Here is a 21,064-nt window from a genome sequence, read left to right on the forward strand (position 1 = left end):
AGTGCCAAATTGTTTCTAGCTGGCAGCAACTGGCTGGGCTTAAGTGAACGTAGCCTAAGAGGCTATATTGATTCAACCAACAGCCCTCAAATAGGCTGGAAGCAACAATAATTCAACCACCAGTATATTGGTGGTTGCCTCTATTTGACTACTGACAGATGCACAAGCAATTTTTTTTAACAGGTCTGCCCAAACACATTCTTGAGATGGAAAAAATTCAAACCAAAATTCTTGTTTATCATTTATCTTGTTATGACTGTGGTTTTCACACTGGTGAAAACTGCTAATACACTTGGCATGAGAACAAAAGAACATCTCAACATCAGTTGTCTTACAGTTGAGGGAGAAGACTGCAGAAACAAGGAGCACATGATTTTATGGGGAAGAAAACAACAACATTGGGCGTAGGCCGCAGAAGCCAACTTCCAAAGGAGGGAGAGGCCTTGGAAATTGTGTGAGAAAACCAAAATGATGAACAAAGTGATAAGTTACAACCCCTTGTACGACTGAAATCTTTCATAGCAAGGAAAAAAAGGGATGTTATATTCTTTTGAACACTCACTTGACTACAGACCAAAGCTCACTCCAATTTCTCATTTCTCAACATCTCCCTCATCTTCGCCACATCTTGATTTTGAAAGTTGACAGTACTTACATGTGTTCTTATACCTGACAAGGGTTGTTCAATATTTGAGATATTTTTCTGTGTGTATACATGTATATATTTATTTTGCTGTGATACTTTGCATTTACGCAAATTTGTGTGCATGCATACAAACAAAATGTGCGTGAAATCCAGTTGATTTTTTTTTCTGGGAGGATTGTACACTCAACATTTTTCTTTTAAAAAGGAAAATGGATATCAAGTTCTTTCTCTCTTGAATTTTGATGGTCATGCTCACTCATTTTTTAAGCAGGAAAGATTGCTTTCCTTGTGTTTTTCAGTCAAATACATTATATCCTCTGTCACTCTGTGTAACTTGCTTTCATGTTAGTTTATTTGATGCCAACTAGCTGGAAAGCAGATGTTACAATCATGAAAAAAAGAAAACAAATGTTGTGAGCATCCATCTCCTCAGGGGCTTAGTGAGAAGGGAAATATTTGAGAGAGGCTGAAGTCCTGCAGGCAAGAGAACTAAGCATCTGTTCATCATTTCAGTTTTAATCATATCTGTTCATGAGTAAAAAGATCAGCTGTATAGATTACTTTGGGGACTATACCTTGTGAACTGTCTTTTCCACTTGAAAAATGTATACCTTTTATTTTGCATTTACACCAAACAAATACCAGAGGACAGCATGCAACTTAAAAATCTAACTGGCATATAGCTGAGAACTTTCTACGCATGAAATTGTTCTGTTAAAGACATGTAGAGGGACATGTTGAAAAACACATGCAGGGGTGTGGGGTGTGGGGGTAGTGTACAAATTTGTATGCCGAAACTTCATAACCTTCAGTGCAAGATTTTGCCATTTGATTCCTGGTGTATGTTTATTGTATTCAATTTTGGGTGGAAATATATTTTTTTTATTTCCTGCCTCTGCTCAAATATATACATTGTTGCTTTAATTGGACAGATAATGTTACATACTGAGCTTGATGTGACAAACCCAACAATACTGTGTGTTGTATATCTACCAGTGGTTTCTCAGTAAACTGTATGCACAACTGCTTACCCCAAAATGTGTGATGTTTGTTCACTTGAACTTTCATCAGTTCTGTGTTTGAATAATGCAGTATTGTACATGTGCACATGAATAAATATATGTGTCAAATCACTTAAAGACATGATTCAGAAATATATGAGTGAAGTACATTTTCAAATACTGCAGAGAACAAGTCCGAAAATATACAAACATGCACACAACTTAAAATCTTAAAGTACAATATGAATCCTTAAGACTTGCTTTTCACATTTTATTCAGAGATCATTGAAGAATTCTGAAGGCTGTGCTGTTAATACTGTGAAAGAATGAAAATGGGCTCACAGAGGAATAGAGTTAGCTGCAATCAAACGATCTAAGTGACAAAACCTACCTTCAATTTTTTGAAGGCCTTCATCTCCATGCTGTTCCATTACCCTGTGTTAACATTTGGAAAAAAGCACAGCTACAATCAACTAAGATAACTAAACCCAATTCCAAACAGACAAGTGTTCAGACAAAAAAAGTAACATCTAAACATGAGATTCTCACAATCATGATAAAAAAAAGTTTTACAAACATGACCAGGAAGCCTATCCTACAGCTTCAGATTAACAGTTATAACCAGGTTTTTCCAATCAAATGAGCTTGTGTTGGCACTGATTAGCTTTTGATTCAAAGTGTTATTGCAGAGTTGCAAGAGTATAACAATGTGATACTGTTGGGTTATTTAGCAGTCACACTTTAAAAACCAGAACACAGATCAAAGCTTAAATAGAAAATCCATATGTTGGAGAAATTAGCAGCAGTTACCAATTCCAAGCACCAACAACTATGTTCACAGGAACATAGAAACAGGAAATATCAGGGGTGGGAGGTTGTGAACACACAGCTGTTCATTTTTTTCAGGATTTGTAGGGAATGACAAATGTCTCAAGTGAAATGCTGTCAGTGATATCATATATGTAAGTAGGATATCGACAAATATATATCAATATTAAAAGTTATTTTAAAATGTCATATAAAGAGTCAACAGCTGTAAAACCGTGTAATAAATTAACAAGTACATATCTCAAAGAACGTGGATTTTTCAAGAGAAATGTATCAAATAATAAAAGTGTTGATTACACTGCATGACATGGAATGTAAAGATGTAAAATACTGTAAAATGACAAAATATGTAACCAGATGACTCCAGCAACTGAGAACGAATGCAGTTTCTGCAATATCTACACAAACTTTACCAAATTATTAATTCAGACATTAGGCAAACAACAGAAACCACTAGTTACACGGAGAGCTTTTTTTTTTTTTAACATGCTTACCAAATACAATTTCTGCATGTAAAACTCCAAACTTATTTTTCTAAAAAGACCACTCTCTAAGCAATGTAAATGTATTAGCATCCGGCAATGTTCAAACTAAATCAAACTCAGTTTATGCCAATTCTTTACATCATCTTATCGCACGAAATCTGAACCATTACAAGTGGCAGGATTACATCACAGCAGCTGCTCCTTTGAGAGAGGTGAGGACAGAGTGAGAGAGAGTGGCAGAGGCCATCAGCTCACTGACACCCACATGTGAAGCACAGGAAGCGGCAGAGGCACACCAGACAGGGAGGCAGGAGGCTGCCACCACCTCACTCAGCACGGCAAAAGCAATAAGCAGGCCCACCACCAGTGCCCTCCCCTGGGGCTCGGCCCACAGGCAGGCAATGTCTTCCTCCACCAATGGGAATCTGTCATTCCAACAGCTGAAGTCCCGTAAACATCGTGTCAACTCGTCCTCCTTGGACAGGTCGGGTCTGGCCAAGGAACGAAGAGGACGCGGCAGTCTGTATGGCTTGTAACTGTGCACCAAGAGGCTGAAGGGCCAGCAAAGAGCAAGCCTGTACCAACATCTGGTCAGCCTGGAGCAGCACCTGGCACTGCCCATCCTCAGCAGAGCCAACACAAACTGCACACGCACCCACACTGACTGCTGCAGCTCTTCTGCCGCTGTCAGCTGCTCCAGCAGAAACAGACACAGCCTGGCCCAGTGCAGGTTGGCAGAGCGTCTCCACTGCGCCCACAGCCCTGCAAACCATAACAGCCACAGCTCCTGGTGCGTCAGGATGAAGTGGCGCCACGCATACACCCTGTGGGCCACGGATGCCAGCCACCTTGTCAGGCAGCCTCTGGCCGCCTCACACACACCTCTCAGCATCCCAGCCACAGAGTCTCCCTCTCTCCAGGCTGGACCCCTCCACCTAGTAATACCCCTTCCCCTCGGCAGCCTGCGTGGGAACAGGTTGTACACAGTGGTCTGCATAACCTGCAACCTTTCTCGGATTCCGTACCTTGGCCACACTGAACTATTCCTTGTCATGGTATCACTATGGTGAACACACTTAAACTTCTCACCAAGTCCAAATGATTGCAATGTGTGGTCTTTACCCTCATCCAAATTTTGTGACTCCAGAACTATGGCACCCCTAATTGAATGTTTATTAAACCTCAGCTGTCTTATCAACAAATCTGACATTATTAATGAACATTAATATTCAGCTTACCCAAATGTCTTCACTAATGGTGCAGAACTCACCTTTAAGGTTTCTCCAAAGGAAATCTAATTGTTCTCAGACATCAATACAATAAATAACTAAAGAAATGTCTCAAATCTTCTATAAAACAAAGCTGGATCAGTCACACCCACTGTCTTGTAAGCAAGTCAACAATCTTTATATGTCAGCAGTTCCAATCCAATAAACACTGCTCTGTAAGAGAATAACTATACCAAAATGCTGTTAACAATTCTGAATGCGTAGACACAAAGCGTGCCAGGTTAAACAATGTGTAATTGCAATTAATGGTTGTGCAGTCAAATTTCTTTGTCCAGTAAAGCATCAAGTCAAGAAACGTCCCTGTGAACAGCTGCTCCCCTGATAGAAATGTGATCTGAAACAGAAAAGTGGGTTGGTGTTATTGCACAAAGCAGCTGGAGTGCAGGAAGATTTCTACTTTTGTATAAATGGATCTTAAGCATTTAAACTGATTCCATCACTGACAAAATTGTAATCAACATGAACAACACCCTCCTGTGGGGATGAATCATCTCGTGACTAAGAATCATCTTCAACTACTGGCTAATAAAAAGGGCGTTTATCAGCAAGTTGCTACCATTCTGCTATTTCAGTTTGAAGATTAAAGATGGTAAAAACATGATCTGAAAGGACAGAAAGACACATACACAAAATGCCAGCCCACCTGTCACATGAAAGAAAACAGTATCCAGACTGTGCTTAAAAAGACAGTTCTTAAAATGAAATATTGGAAAACTGCACAATCAAACTGATCAAGCTCAATTATTGCCACCTGAAGGTACTGAATGAATAAGAAGACACACCTAAAATGACAAAAAGAGGAACCACATGGGGTGGTGGCTGTATTGTAATGCATCTGCCAAAGAAGCAACAGAATCTGACTGCGCTGAACGGAATTCCACTCTCGTCAGTATTTTCTCCCTATCCACTAGACCAAGAGTGGTGGCCTGTATGCTAATCATTCGGATGAGATGATAAACCAAGGTCCTGTTTGCAGCATGCACTTAGAGCATGTTAAAGAACCCACAACAACAAAAAGCAAAATTCTGCAGGAAAAGTCTACCCTAATACACTTGTGTATGTGTGCTCGTGATTGAAGCCTGACTGAATAACCCAGAAAATGAATGATGAGTGCCATATGGCAGCTTCAGTTGGCTCTACTTAGGAAGGCAGCCTGCAGTGCAAATGATTGTAAAGTGCTCAGAGTTTGGTCTCTGACTGAAGACAGGCGCTATATTAGTATCAACATGGTAATAATAATAATAATAATAATCATGATAATATGCATGCACTTATGTTGATTCTGGTCTCTTCCAGATCCACCAACAGTTCTTGAATGACAGGAAAACAGTTACTCCCCTTTGACCTTGGTTGAGGAAAGTGACTTCGCAAACAAATTCTGAAAATGCACTGTGCTGCATTCTTACATCAAATTAACTTTATCAACATGTACATTTAATAAGCGAGGAAAGTCTTTGGGACTCATGTGTAATACTCACTTAACTGAACACAGGAACTCTGGTTAAAAAAAAGAAACAAGAAACAAAACAAAAACAAACAAAAAACAAGAGAGACAATGAATTCAAGACATGTGACATACTCTCACTTGAACACAGGAACTATGAAATAAAACTGAAAAAAAAAAGGGTATGAAAAACTTTAATTTTAAAAAAAAATTTTTTTTTTACTCTATCTCAGGGTTTCACAGTTCAAAAACCACACACCTAAAATAACAGAAATAATGAAATAATGGTACAATGTAGAATGATATAAAAGCACCCATCACTATTAACATTTAATACAGACCTTTAAAAAAAAGCAAAAACATTCAAACTTTGTTTTATTTGGTCCAGTTCGCACTTATAGGGGAAAAAAATATCTCAAATAGAATCATTAAAGTCTAGTACACTGCACCAGTTCTTTTAAAGCTTTTGCCTGTGCCATATAAAATCAGCCCATATCAATCTGTCATCATTTTGCCATTTTTGTCAAAGTACTTACAGTGTGTGGCACTTCCTCCAAAAGGATTTTTTTAAAAAGACATTTGGTGTCATATACTGTACCATGTCAAACTGATGCAAACTAGGCCTATTGGTTTGCTCTGCTTGGCCAAATTTCGCGCGGCTAACAGTGAAAAGATGGGCTCCCCAAAAAGACAATTGCAGAGACAGTGTTCAATTGCCTCTTTTCTTCTGTCATGATTTACACTGTTTGGATACAAGTAAAATGTTAATCCAGTGTGACAAGGGGTGGGTTGCATGAGCGAACTCAGCAGCCCTATGTCTGCTTATTGTTAAGAATGCTCCTAACTCCACACTTAATCCCATACACTTGGGAACATTCTTAACTCTGAGCAAACTTAGTGGTGCCAAGTTCACTCATGCAGCCCACCCAAGAACTGTCCAGGTGTCCAGTCACACACCAGCATATTCCGATTGTACAACTATTTTTGACAGAGTAAAAAATATTTGGACTGACTTTCAATTTACACATCATCTGATCATTGCAGTAATTACCGAAAGATAATTGAATATTGGTTTTTCAAAGAGAGTGTTACACAACCATTAGGAGTACTTGTGATGGTTTGGCCAAGTCTGTGTTGAAGACAGGTTAAGTTTGAAACATTGATGGACCTGTAATCATGATCTAACAATGAAATGCTGATCAATGCGGGCTGCTATAGGTGGAATTATTCCCATTCAAGCCCACGATTCATTTTGGAAAACACTTGTTTCTGATGGAGAGCAGAAATATGGCTGGGATAAATAATGATTATGAAAATGCTTTAAACACTTCCTGCTGACAGAAAATGTATTTCCAAAGAAAACTGAGTTTTGTTAAAGCTTACCACGGGCATACATATACATGCATACAGAAACACAGACACTTGAAACAGGGTTATCAAATAAATCACTTTGTTTACACACTTCAGGAAAAAAAAAAAAATCTGCCCTGACCCAAGGTTAAGGACAAATTCAATGGATTTTATACAACATATATTAACAACTTTTTAATTTCTACAGCCTCTGAACCAAAGCACAGCTAAGTAGTCCAAACATCTGAGAGAAATGACAAGCAAAAAATGTCACGAATCTCACTGAATACTGACCTCTCTGTGGTCAGTATCATTGGACAAGCTATACTTTGAAAGGTTTTTACATTTCACTGGATAGTCTTTAAAAAATCTATCTGAAATTCCACACCCACTTCTTTGTCTTAGCTGCATATAATTCTTCAGAAATATTTTGTAAGATTACTTCTAGTGTGCACTGGGTCTGAATCTCACTGTGGTCTTGATCTCTGTAATCTCGAAATTGTGCATCAAATTCATTGAGACTAAAAAACAAACAAACAAAAAACAAACAAACAAACAAAAAAAACCCAAACACACACACAAACGCCTTTTGAAGAAAGTGTTTTAAATAAACCACAAATCATTGCTACTGATGGAGCTGAAGAGAATTCTGAGTTTTTTTTCATCCAGTAGTTGAAGTCAACACACAGAATCAAGCAGTTCTGACAACAAAATGCCCACCCTCCCCTGTTTATCAGGTATACCTCCTGCAAGAAAGGGAGGGACATGAACAAGTATGCTGCAGGAAGGTAGGAAAAGGGACTTGTGCATAAATAAATTTTAAGAAGTGGAGCAGTTTTCTGTTCCATATAACAATGATAATGATAATGATGATAATAATAATAATAATAATAATAATAATAATAATAACTACAACAATAAAAAAAAGTTAAATAGTGCTTAATCTTGTCCAGAGACAAATTAAAGCAGGATCACACCAGTCATTCACATGCACCCATAACTGATTCAGAGGGATGAAAGACAAAACTTAAAAAATACATGTGAACAGAAACCTAGAGAAGGAATAGACTGGAAGAGAGTGGGGAGGGGAAGGCTATTTTGGAAAGAGGTAAGTTCTGAGACCAGAACTGAAAAAGCTGAGTGCAGAGATTTCACAAAAGCAAATATGAAAGAGCTCGTTCCAAGCATAAGGTCCTGAGACAGAGAGATTGAGCGACAGCTGGTACAGAGCTCAGCTGTCACTCAACAACATGCCCATGATAAACACCACTGTCACAAGCTATACCTGTTCAAGCCACACATGTAGGTCAAACAAAAAAAATCCACTTACACAAAGACTGTGGGAAGAAAACAGACCATGCAGTGTTTCTAGCTGAAGTGGATGTGTGGAGATTTGGTGCGGATGTTGCCTGCAGAGCCAGAGCTGTGTCTGGATCTGTTCTGGCTACTGTTGCTGCTGGTGATGGTGCTGGTGAGGGTGCTGTCGCTGCTGCTGCTGCTGCTGGTCCCCTCTCGTGCCTGCACCGATTGGCCAGGGTATGCCGTGGACTGCAACTGACTGCTTCTCCAACCTGCCACACCATTCACAGTCATGGAGTGTTCCACCCCAAACCCCCATGTCATGACAACACTCAAACACCTATCCCACTGATGACAGCAACTGTCTCAACATCAAGTGACATATTAAAGAACCGAGTTAAAACAAAAATCTTCTTGCTGCACCATTCACAGTCATGAGAAGCAAGGTGGCAGAATGGTTAAGATGCATCTCTGCTAATACACAGTGTCCATGAGAGTCTGGGTTTGAATCCCACTCTTGCCCTTTCTCTCAAGTTTAACTGGAAAATCAAACTGAGCGTTTTGTCATTTGGATGAGACAATAAACCAAGGTCCTGTGCGCGGCACGCACTTGGCACACTGAAAAAGATCCCTTGGCAACTAAAGTGTTGTCCTCTGGCAAAATTCTGTAAAAGAAAACCACTCTGTTTAGTACACAAATACATATGCATGCACTCAAGGCCTGACAAGCATGCTGGGTTGTGCTGCTGTCAGGCATCTGCCTAGTAGATGTGGTGTAGCGTATCTGGATTTGTCCGATCACAGTGACGCCTTCTTGAGAAATTGAAAATGAAACACAGTCACGGCTCATTTCACCCCAAGTTAAAAGAACAAAAAATTAAGTCAAAATGCTGGGTTGATTTATTTCTACATTGACCTGTTTGACAAAACTGCATCATAGTCCATCTTAATTTAGAAGAAGTGGGCAAAATGGCTGCCCCAATGACACATCAATAGCTTTTGAACTCTGATTTAATGAATTGTACATTGTATTCTTTCAATGACGAAAGCAAAACTTTATTATAAAAAAGAAAAAAAAGAAAAAAAAGGGAGTTTGATACTTTCACTTCAGACAAGACCAAAACTCATTAAAAAAAAAAAAAAAAAAAAAAAAAAAAAAGTGTTGATTTTTTTTCAGCTTTGTCACACACACAAAACGGAAGTTTTTAAATACACAAACTTGTAAACATTACCAACATACAAGTGCTGAACACTTTGCTATGTACTGTGATATGTATCATAAAGACATTCATTTACAAGTGCTTCATTAATGATTAATGCTTTCTGTGGAGTAAGGAAATTAAAAGGATTTGATAATATATGTTGGACAGAATCAAAACTGATATTTTAAAAATCTTTTCTGAATAATTCTTTTTTCTTCTGTAAAAATTACATAACATGGGTGTGTATACTGAACATATACAAACATGTATTTAATCATACATATACATGCTAGGTGCGTACATACATGTGTACAATTAAGCAAAAACAACAATACACGTACACGTATGCAAAAACATGTTCAACTTGAGCAAAACACAATCCAACCAAAACTGAGCAAAGAAAGTATGTTAATTAAGATACAAACACACACGCAGCATCTCGCACACACACACACAATATTCTCCTCTTTTCATCTCTAACCCACTAACTCCTCCATCGATCCATGCCTGACAGTTTTATTTGAGTTTTACAGAATTTTAAATAAAAAGCTTTTGAGCTCTCAGCAGCAATCATCACATCTCCTAGTTCATCCTCTATTTCCACCTCATCACCTCCACAGACATCCCAGTCTTTTCCATTTGAATGCCAAAGATTCCAAAGCAAATGTATGTGCTTATATTATCGCCAAAGTGTTTGAGAATCCCAATTAATGTATCCTATCATCAGACTATTTTGAGCCTAAAAAAGTAAATAAGTAAACAGAATTGCTCTTGGTTGTATTGTCAGTATCCTACCGCTAATTTACCTAACCTATATTTGTCCATTTCATGCGCCTTGCATCCCCCGTACCCCCATTCCCTGACCCATCCCCATCACTTTGTTTCTTATGTTAAATGATTTCAAAGCAAGCTTGTGTGATCTTAGATCAAGTGCAGCCAAGTGCTCAGCTGGCTACTAACTGTAGTTTGACTCACAGCACATACCATAAAGCGGACGACAGTTTAACTGCAGTGACGGTGTCCAACCATTAACATGAGGAGTAACTCCTGTGGCTCCAACTGGCAGACCAATATTCTGACCCAGCAGCATGACAGACTGGTCTGCAGGAAGGGTGTCCTGCATCAACGGGTGATGGACCCTAAGTGTGGAGGCATCTGAGCAGCTGGTGCTTCCCAGCAAGCTCTGGCCCCAGGTCCTGTCATCCATCCAACACTGCACTGGTCACCAGGGCTCCCAGCAGGCAGCAGAAATGCTGCAGCCCCAGGTCTACTGGCCTGGCATTTACCGCGACCTGGAGCAACACTTCTCCAGCGGGCCCATCCAACAGCAACATCACCCAGCCTGCCTGCATCCAGACCCAGTCTGTGGGAACCTGGTCAGACCCATCCTCTGTGGCAGCACCAGGACGCTGCAGACACAGACGATGACGGAGGTGCCACAGCACCACACCTGATGCCGTGGTCCCACAGGTGCCCCCCTCACCTGTACTCAGCCCCACACAGCAGAGGCGCAACCAGCAAACCACCTGTTGTCACGCCAACTGACCTGTCCCCACTGCATCGCCAGGACAAAGTGTCTGACACTGACGATGAGTGTGGTGTGTGGCTAGTCAGACCCATGCCAAGGCCCAGGACATCAACCCTGCAAGCTGCACCAGAGCCGCCTCCACTACCAGCTCCCACCCCAAGGCGATCCACACAACTGGCAACCAGGACTCCACTATCAGTGTATTGAGACTGGCGAAGAAATATTTTACAGCCAGAACAGAGAGACATTTCAGCCAGAACAGTCATGATGGTAATACTTATGTTGTTTGTTTTGGTTTTATCTTCACAAGCTGAAATAGTGCTATTATGTTATTTTTCATATCATTCCTGTTCATGCTTTAATTATGTCTTCATTTTCAAATATTTCTGCAAAATTCATGTTTTATGTGTTTTATTCTATCTTGCTTAAACTGTGATCTAGCTTGTCACATGGTCTTAACAATGCGAAGTATGTCTATGAACATGCTGTCTAATTCATGTTATTACAATCTATCCTATCAAATATGTTTGCTACTCTACATGTATATCCGACAGTGCTGAAACATTGATTGATGGGCACAAAATTGAATGCTTTCCTACTTCATACTGTATTAACCTAACTGGGACCCCTTCTATAATTATATCAAACTCTTCAAAGTTAAGTTAGGATGCATTCCACTTAGTTCAAACTCATAACTTAACCTGGCTAATGCCACTTTGAATATAGATGTAGGGTATTGTTCCTGAGAATGTTGTGGTCATTTCATGTGCTGTCCATTATCAGCTAAATTATCTCCCTTTACCTGCTCACTAATTCTTGGTTGATGCTCATAAAAGTCTGCTCACAAGAATTACTTTTAATCAACTATCATGGATGATGGATTTCAAAAGATGGGGGGAGATGTATCCAAGTGCTCAGCTGGCTACAAACTGTAGTTCAGCCCACAGCACATGCTGTAAAGCCGATGACATTTTAACTGCAGTGACGGTGTCCAACCATTGACATGAGGAAGTAACTCCTGTGGCGTAAGGCTATTCAAGTTCGAATTTGAACTGAAAGCTGTAATTGTCCACAGGTCACTTTCCGAGGTGCCGCTCTCAAGCACACATCGAGCGTGTCGTGCACACAGTCAGCTGCCTAATATTTTACTGCACTGTCTTATCTCTTCTTCTCTTCTTCTGATCTTTTCTAAATATTGTAATAAAACAATAGAAAAACCCTTTTGTGACTGGCCCTATATATGTGCTTGGCCTGTGCATGTGGACCTTTTCTATCCTTTCAGTTTTAATTCAGTAAATCAGTAATTCTTTTGTACCGTCCCCTTTTATATACCACTCGGAATCATGAACATGGCTACACAAGTATCATATTCCATCCATCCTCTAGCTGTTTCCCAACCTCAATCTGCACATCAAAGAATCCAAAAGATTTTTGATTTTACTGTTTTAGCTGCTACATATTTCATACATCCCAATTCATCTTTTCCCCCACCTCCCTCTCTACCCCACCCTTGTGTTTTCTATTCCTTAAAACTAGAACAAGCATGCCATCAATTCAATGTAAATGTCTCCAAGTTGATTTCCAAGTGAGGAGGTGAGGACTCTGCTTTTATGTATTGACATGTTTTACCAAAACTGACTATGATCTTCCTAACTGCTCAACCTCTCCAACAAACATACAGTGACTCTCATTCATACTGTGGGCAGCTTTACAAGCACATGTATGCACATGCATGTGTCCGCGTGTGCACACACACACACATATGTATAGACACACACAGAGGAATTATATCGAACACCACACAGCCCAGTATGGGAAAATGTACAGAGAAGCACATAAAAAGATTAGAACACTGGAAACAGCAGAGAAAATATGAGTGTGAGGAGACCAAGGAAAAAGAGTTCAAGCAAAGACAGGCAGTCACCAAGTATCAACCAACCACTGCTGGTATATTTCTGCTACAGTTAACCACTTGACTGCTGAACCTTGGTAACATGAGATCACTATGCCATGAGTCTGAAAGGCAGTTACTATTTTTGTGTACTTATCAATGGTGTGATTCACCTTGCTCAACAAAAGAAATGCAATCACAAAAGGAAGAAGTCCAGATAAAGACTGCTGACTGACATCCTGACCTGCAAGCTGTCTTACCTCAGTGAGTTGACAGCCCTTCAGTGACAAGCATACTCAGCAGTAGCAGTCAAGGAGTTAACATAAGAAGCAAACCGTCAACTCACCAACATACAAACCTACTGGACACCAACTATACGCCAGAGTAGTAGATCAAGCACAAAGCCACAGCAAGCAGGCAAGTTAGTCTCCATCCAAAGCCAGCACTGGTGTCACAACACGGAAGTACACACAGGCACTAGACTGGTTCACACAAGTCAGACACCCTATTTGCTCCAAGTGGCAAGCATGTCACTGGGCCTGGCTACCTACCATTTTCAGGACAGAGATATGTCCCTCTACACACAGCTCAAAATTCTGAGAGAAAAAAAAGAAGACAAAAATGTAGCTGGTAGCTTTCAGTTTGGAAACCAGTGATCTTCAGCGTCATTTTAATCCATTAGAATAAAATATAGATGTATACATATTAACTGACATATGTATGTTCTTTCTGTTTTGTTGCAATGAAAACTCAACAAATTACTTATGTAAAATGTTGACTCCATACTGGTGTGCAATGATAAATATAAACTGCATGTCTCAACCTTGTCTTGAACCAGGACTTACTTTCCTTGTTCACAAATCTTAATCATCATCATGTGTTTTGGGAGCAACAACAACAACAACAAAAATTACAATTTTTGTATTTTTATCTGTGGAAGGGATGGTATGCAATCTAAGCCAACATGAAAATATGAAACATTGCTTTCATGTATGTTTTCTTTTCAAGATGCCAAATGCTGCTGGTATTGGTGCATTAAACTGAAAAAATATTTTCCCTAAAGGTCAATAAGCCAAAATATTGGCTGTTCACTGCTTCAATTTGTGAAATCAAATACACAGAGTGGTGTGAGGTTATCATTTCTGTGAGGGAGATTGATGGATTGACTGCAGCAGAATCTCCTACCTCACTTTACACTTTCTTCTTGCTGAAAAACAGGGTTTTTTTTTAATACTTCTATTCAACAGGTGACTGAGGAAGAATATCAGCCCGTGAGATACTCATAAAAGTAAACAGCTGTGCCTGTCAGTGGAGAGACCGATCTATCACTCCAGCATAATTCTAAAAGCATAGATTTCAAACAAACTTACAATTACCTCCCTTTACTCAAGAGCAGCGCTCATTGTCTGCCAGCGGATGGCGTTAGATCAGTTTTTAATTACTGGTCTACCTTTACTACACAGTCTTGTGCACAGAGCTGGAGCCAGTTTAAAAAATCTATCAAGCATTAAAGGCAAAATCAAAATCATACCTTTCAGGATTGAAGGCAAAAAAAGAATTCACAGTATTTTCCTTTCTTTTTTGTGGCTTGTTACATGAAAACTGTTATAGAACTTTACCAATTCTTGAAATGCAAAAATAAATCCTCAAACTGTAAACAGCTCAACTTTGACATATATTGAATGCAGGAAAATTTTCATTCAAGGCTGATGACAGCCAAAAAAAAAAAAAAAAAAAAAAAAGAAAAAAAGAGCAATGATTTTAATTCACATTCATCCTAATCTCTGGCACACATGTGTATGTAGCGTTTGTCTTTTGTTTCCTATCCGTTCCATACTTTGATGTGAGCATCAAACATCAAAACTTAACCATTTTGCCTTCTGGCCGTACTCCACTCTGCAACTATGGACTAAGCTTTAAACAGGATGTGTCTGACCTTTCCTACCAGTCTGGTGCCGTGAGTGATGCAGCAGAAGACAACCTGCAGCTACACACGCACACACACACATACTCACACACACCATACCTTGATGGCTGACCCCTCCATCCCCATCCTGGCTGCTCTCCACACTTACAACCTCTCTGTTATCACTGTGTAGGGTGATGGGCGTGGCGGCAGGGGCCCTTCTCCAGGGCCGCCCCTTGGATGAGGCAGGGGGCGAAGCCCCGCCACTCGGGCACCCACTGACGCTATGTGACCTAAAGTCAGGCCACGTACCTGGTGGCTTGCCCGTGTTGGGGAAGCGTTTGAAGTAGGCGCCGTCTCGACCGGGGATCGGAATCTCCTCTATTCCGGGGTACCTGCGTCATGCAGTGAGGAAGCCTTTATTGTGTGTGCTGCCCTTCCACCATGTTACAGCATACTGAAGTCTGTTTTATTTCGAATATATACATTGCGTTAAGTCCCCTCCTTCAACCATGCTACAGCACATTTTGGTCTATCAATTTTCATTCATATTATGGAAAACAGCAAGATAAAAACATGACGGGGGTCATAATGGGAACAGGTTGCTTGTTATGTTTCCTTTTCATAAATATGGAACCGTTGACTGAAAATTCCAGCTCCTTTTTGTGTACATGACTTATTCCTTCTTTTAAAAAAACAAAAAAAAACCAACACTTTTTTTTCAATTTTTTTTTTTTGTGTGTGTATGTGTAGGTGATTTTAAAAATAAAATGTGTATGTATCACTGTATGCATGTGTATTTTTTCTCCCCACCCCCTTTTTTTTTTCTTTTTTAACACTTTCCATGATTTTCTTTAAAAGTATGTAATATTTGTCATATAATCATTGAATAAAAAGATATAAGAAAAAAATCCCCCCCCCCCCCAAAAAAAAAAAAAAAAGATCATTAACATTGTGTTGCTCATTGTGTGTACATTTGCACACATGTATATAAGTGTGTGCGTATGCATACACATCAGCATTAGAAACAGCACTTTTTAAAAAGTCAATTATTTTTCCTTTGGGTTTTGTCAATTTCATCAAAACTGTGTTGCACATGTGGGTGCAAATGAGTGAAAGAGTGAGGTGAGCTTGTGCCTGTAAGAAAGAGCAGCTATAAGTGATAAAGTGAAAGACAGCATGTGAATAATAAAACTAAAATTTAAGCTGGGGAGTGCAATGTTTGAATGTATGCTTGACGCATGAATGTACATGCCTAGCTGAGTTCATGTGTGCATGTGCTTGTGTGCACACAGGTGTTACTTTTTTTTTTTTTAATTCAAAAACAAATGTCTGTGTTTGTGTTCTTACGTGCATGAGCTTGTGTGCACACATCTTTTTTTTAAATTTTATTCTAAAGCAAGACACAGCCATATCTGTGAATGCATACATCAATCCATGAATGGGTATACTTATCCATAAATAAAAAAAACAACCTTGGACTCTGAAGAATGGATACACCCCATTTTCAAATTCCCATGTGTATATTCATATATGCATTATTGTTCTCATCTCTGATACTTACCAGGGGTTTTGAAAGCGATGTGTGTAAAGGTCCTCAAGAGCTCGTCTGAATTCACCTGTCTGCAGACACAAACACAAACACATAAGCATCATGCACAAATTCTTACTTTATAAGTGTATTTTCATACAGAATTGAAAACTAATCTGATCAATTGTATCAAAATATTGTACAAAGGAAATTATCACTGGGATATATTCCATAACTCTCCACACACATACAAATCTGACTTGCTATCTTACCTACTCACATGTATGCATGTGATTGTGTGTGCATTTTCATGCTTGTGTGAGAAAGCATGAGAGCTTGTAGTGTACATGCACACAATTTTCATAAATCACAAATTATTCAATAAACACTGCATGATATAAGTTACAAATACAAGCGTGCACACAAATGCATGGTCTCATACATATGCACCATTAAAAAAACTGTTCCCCAACTGCTCTTTGTAATTACTTTATAACAGTTCAGCTCAAAGTGCTAGGGATGTGTTATGGATACAGTAGAGTTTTGGTAATGAATGGAAGTCAAACACAAAAATCATCAGCTAGTTTTGTAATAGTTAAAAAGTCTTTTAAGGCCACTGGGGAAATGACTACATATATCCACTGTGTCTAGGACTCGGCATAGGAATTAGGTGGGGATGAATCCTCTCCTTTCGCCATCTTACCCTTACCCATCCTAATCAAGTACCCATTCACACCTGTGTGGAGTGAGGAATGTCAGAATAAAATATGCCTTTCCCAAAGACACAATACAAGGATGAAATGAGGCAACTGAACCCTGACCACTGAAATAAAAACAGGAGAAAAAAAACAACACCTAAAGACTAACAACATTCTGCAGAAGGGAAAAACTAACACTTGATTCAGACATAATATTTTTCCACTTTTTGTTTGTACATGTAGACATATAATGATAGAACATGCAATGTCTTAAAGCATGGCAAAGATATGTTCATGATACATCTACAAGTCCCTGTTGTTATCAGATCACACCTGAAGTAAGCAATCTTCATGGCTTTAAGCCACGGAATAGTGTTCCATACAAATGCCATGATACAGAAACTGGCATTGTCCGTACTAATTTTAATACGTTATGCTATACATTATACAGTTTGACTTCTCATAGAGTGCTTACTATTCAAAAAACAAAATACATGTAACATAAAAACTGGGTGTATCAAAGCCTTGATTTTTACAATTTTTTAAAGAATTTGTACCACTGAATATGTCATTTAATGTTTTCATCTAGATCAGTGCCAAATAATGTTAAGTTTTCTTTACAATACAACTGTACTTTATGTATATATGTAGGTAAATCTATACAGAAAATTATGAAAATCGTAATAACATAAAAAGGTGTCCTATTTGTTTCTCTTCAGATTTCCATTGTGCTTCAACTATTCTCTGGCTCATGGGGTGATAAAGCTAACAATTTCAGTCTTAGTTTCTCATGACTTTTTGTAATTCTTGCTTTCTTGAAACATGCTCAATTGTTCGGTATACCGTCCACATCCTGGCTCTGATGTTACAACCGAAATATTCACAGGATATATATATATATATATATATATATATATATATATATATAGAGAGAGAGAGAGAGAGAGAGAGAGAGAGAGAGAACTCAGAAATGTTTTATTGCAGAAGGCCTTCTGACCCATTACAATGTTGAGCACACACACACACACACACCCCATCCCACACCTCCACACCCCCTCCCACATCTCCCCCCCCTCCCACCCCAACACACACACACACACACACACTTGCGCGCGCGCAGACTCGATTTTGTAAAACCGGGCATGCAAACACATGAATCGAAAATTCAAAAAGGTAAATGTCTACCATCGTGAGCAAGTCCGCTTAAACATACACGTTCGTTGTTTTAAACATAACAGAACTCAGGTTGTGCCCGTTATCATAATAAAGCAGCACGACGTTTATTAGAGTGATAAATAAAGCGACCTAGATCTTGAAGGGTTTTTGTGTCATGCATTATAAATTCTAAACTTTTGTCAGAGGGATGTTTCGTGTACCAACATTATAGAGAGAGAGAGAGAGAGAGAGAGAGAGATGTGTGTGTGTGTGTGTGTGTGTGTGTGTATTGCCAAAGACACCCATACCTTGGTTAACCTTCAAGTCATAAATTTGGAATCACGCTGCCCATCCGTCCCGCAACTATAAACTTGTGTACGTGTTACAGGTTTCCAAACGTGAATTAACTTTGTTATGAAACGCTCCTGACACGGCACAGCTGCATGTTCCCCTTTCTATTAGGTTAGGTATGGGAAACTGCGAACCGAGTGTAATTGCGAACGATTCGTACACCGCCCCACTTACTGAGAAGCGTTCATTACGGTTGCATTTCACAATTTAACGTCTGCTTCAACCTTTTCCTCATACTTTAATGAATATCCATTTCCAAGAACCAGTCAAACAGCTATTTCTGGCTATTTCCGCGCTCTTTCTTCTCTTCACGCAAGTTACAAACGTGCTCTCAAAATCCTAAAATCAAGGAAAGAAAGTTATAGGACTTGAAATTTGACACAGTTTAAGATAGTTGATTTGATCGTGTATGTTGAATGCGCATTACCAGTGCTGGGAGAATTCAAGAAAACATATAACTGGTGAAAGCTAGATCAGAACGTCAGTTTTGACAATGAGACAATGGGATATTTTGACACGAGTCCGAACGATGCTGCACGTATTCAGCATTCTCAAAAGATGTGTGTTTAAAATGCGTGTGTGCGTGTGTGATCAAAACAAGCAATATAACAGTCTGGTACGATGTTCAAATAACATGTTATGAGTTAAAGACCTGTTTTAAATGTCTACATGTACCCAAAGCCATCGTTCGCAATTAGACTTGCCCGTTCGCATTTACCCTCGGACACCCCTGCTATTTCAAACGTCGACAAAATGTTGAAAAGAATGAGCAGACGAACTTTCCCTGGTGCAACCAGTCGGAGAAAGCCATGCAAAACAAAAGAACAACGTTTGGCTATCGTACGACATGTTATCTTCACAGTACACACGTAAAAAGTTGGTCGCTTCGACTGGACCGTTCGCATACCTACCCAACCTGGCGTGCGCGTGTTTCTGGTCACAGTGCAAGTTCCCCTTTAAAAAAAAAAAAAAGTAAAAAAGTTTTTTTTTAAACAAAGAAAAATTTGAAAGAAAAAAAAAGTTGCCGGCTTGCTAAACTGAGTGTTGACTTGCACGTGACGCGCGAGTGCCTGACATAATTGCTCAGTTGACGAACGAAGCACGAACACCCCGTGAGCAGTGCCGCTGAATTCACAATTAACGCAGTTCCAAACCCATTTATAGTTAATGTCTTCTTTACTAGACACACCCAGTTTTCCTTCCCTCTCTCAGGTTCATTTACTAACGTTTCATATACCTCGGTGTTTACATTATCTCAATGTGGGTAGCCTTATCAATTTTAACCTGTCTCTCAGACAGAGACAGACAGACAGAAGAGATGAGGAATGAGATTTTTTTTCTGAACTGCCGGCGTCCCCACGAAATGTGTAGACCTAGTAGACTGAAGAACCCATGACAGAGTGAAACCAAGCGGATGGAAACACACTGGCACTTCACGCCCCATTCCACTCCACTTACCTCGTGTCTGCCGGCATTCAAAGACACCCCTAAACTGACAGGCGATTCTATCTGCCTAACATGTTTTCAAAATTTATGGGCCAACACGGTTGTTCTTGATGGTTGTTGTGTATTGTCAATTCCACGATAAATGTGTCGTTTAGGAGAGAGAGAGAGAGAGAGAGAGAGAGAGAGAGAGAGCATTTTTATTCATGTGTGTATGTGTGAACTCCCCGTCTCCCCACTCACTCTCTCACTCTGCACGGTCTTCACCCCCACACATTCAAACACAAATATTCACACACACCCTCTCATTCACTCTCATCCCCTCCTCCACCCCTACCCCACACCTCCATACCCCCACACGCACAACCTCCCAAAAAAACACTACCCGCGCCCCATCACGCACACACACACACATACACACACACACAAACACGCCCACACCCAAACCCCACCCTCACCAAAAACTGATGACCCGTCGAGTCCGAGTAATGGCCCAGGAACACTCTCTCGTGCCAGCCCACCTCACCGGCGAAGGAGCAGCGGGGGCGGAGAAAGATGGGGGGCTCGGTGCGTGGGGGCCCGGGGGGGCCGGGACCCAATCGGCTGGGATGCTGGTGGCGGCGGAGGGCGGGAAGCGGGGGCGGGGAGCGCCACAGGTAGTCTGTGTCGTAGGTGGCCTCACGGGTGTAGTGGTAGTTCCCAATGCAACGGTGGTCTACCAGTCGGTGGGCGCGGTGGTCCGCCAACCCATCCGGACCTAAAAATTGGAACAGTGTACTTGTTGTTGTTGTTTGTGCTACCCCCGTGCTCAGAACCACTAAACAGCAACCCCCACGCCCCAGGCACTAACAACCATTTTTCTCCTTTGTTACCTCTGTGTTTTTCCTTGCTACCTCTGTGTTCAGACATGATACTTTTTATCTCTCTCTCTTCTCTCTCTCTCTCTCTGTGTGTGTGTGTGTGTGTGTGTGTGTGTGTGTGTGTGTGTGTGTGTAATCACACATAACTCTCTCTCTC

The 21,064-nt window shown here is 40.1% G+C and overlaps 1 protein-coding gene across 2 annotated transcripts in view; it reads right to left on the bottom strand.

The window, feature by feature from the left end:
• Window positions 1–4,445: 4,445 nt before the first annotated feature.
• LOC143294243 (uncharacterized) overlaps window positions 4,446–21,064 on the bottom strand; it is a 23,612-nt gene continuing 6,993 nt past the window's right edge. Inside the window, exons 2-6 of one of the 2 annotated variants that reach the window (XM_076605687.1) lie at window positions 20,506–20,804; window positions 16,434–16,492; window positions 15,182–15,264; window positions 8,374–8,614; window positions 4,446–4,583 (exon numbers count right to left, since the gene is read on the bottom strand). In XM_076605687.1, the coding sequence (XP_076461802.1) occupies window positions 8,412–8,614; window positions 15,182–15,264; window positions 16,434–16,492; window positions 20,506–20,804 (644 nt within the window). In that variant the 3' untranslated portion in view covers window positions 4,446–4,583; window positions 8,374–8,411. Of the gene's footprint in view, window positions 4,584–8,373; window positions 8,615–14,989; window positions 15,265–16,433; window positions 16,493–20,505; window positions 20,805–21,064 lie in introns of both variants that reach the window. The other variant, XM_076605679.1, reaches the window with a different exon arrangement.

Source organism: Babylonia areolata, chromosome 1, assembly GCF_041734735.1.
Source record: "Babylonia areolata isolate BAREFJ2019XMU chromosome 1, ASM4173473v1, whole genome shotgun sequence".
In the NCBI taxonomy this organism is placed as follows: domain Eukaryota; kingdom Metazoa; phylum Mollusca; class Gastropoda; order Neogastropoda; family Buccinidae; genus Babylonia; species Babylonia areolata.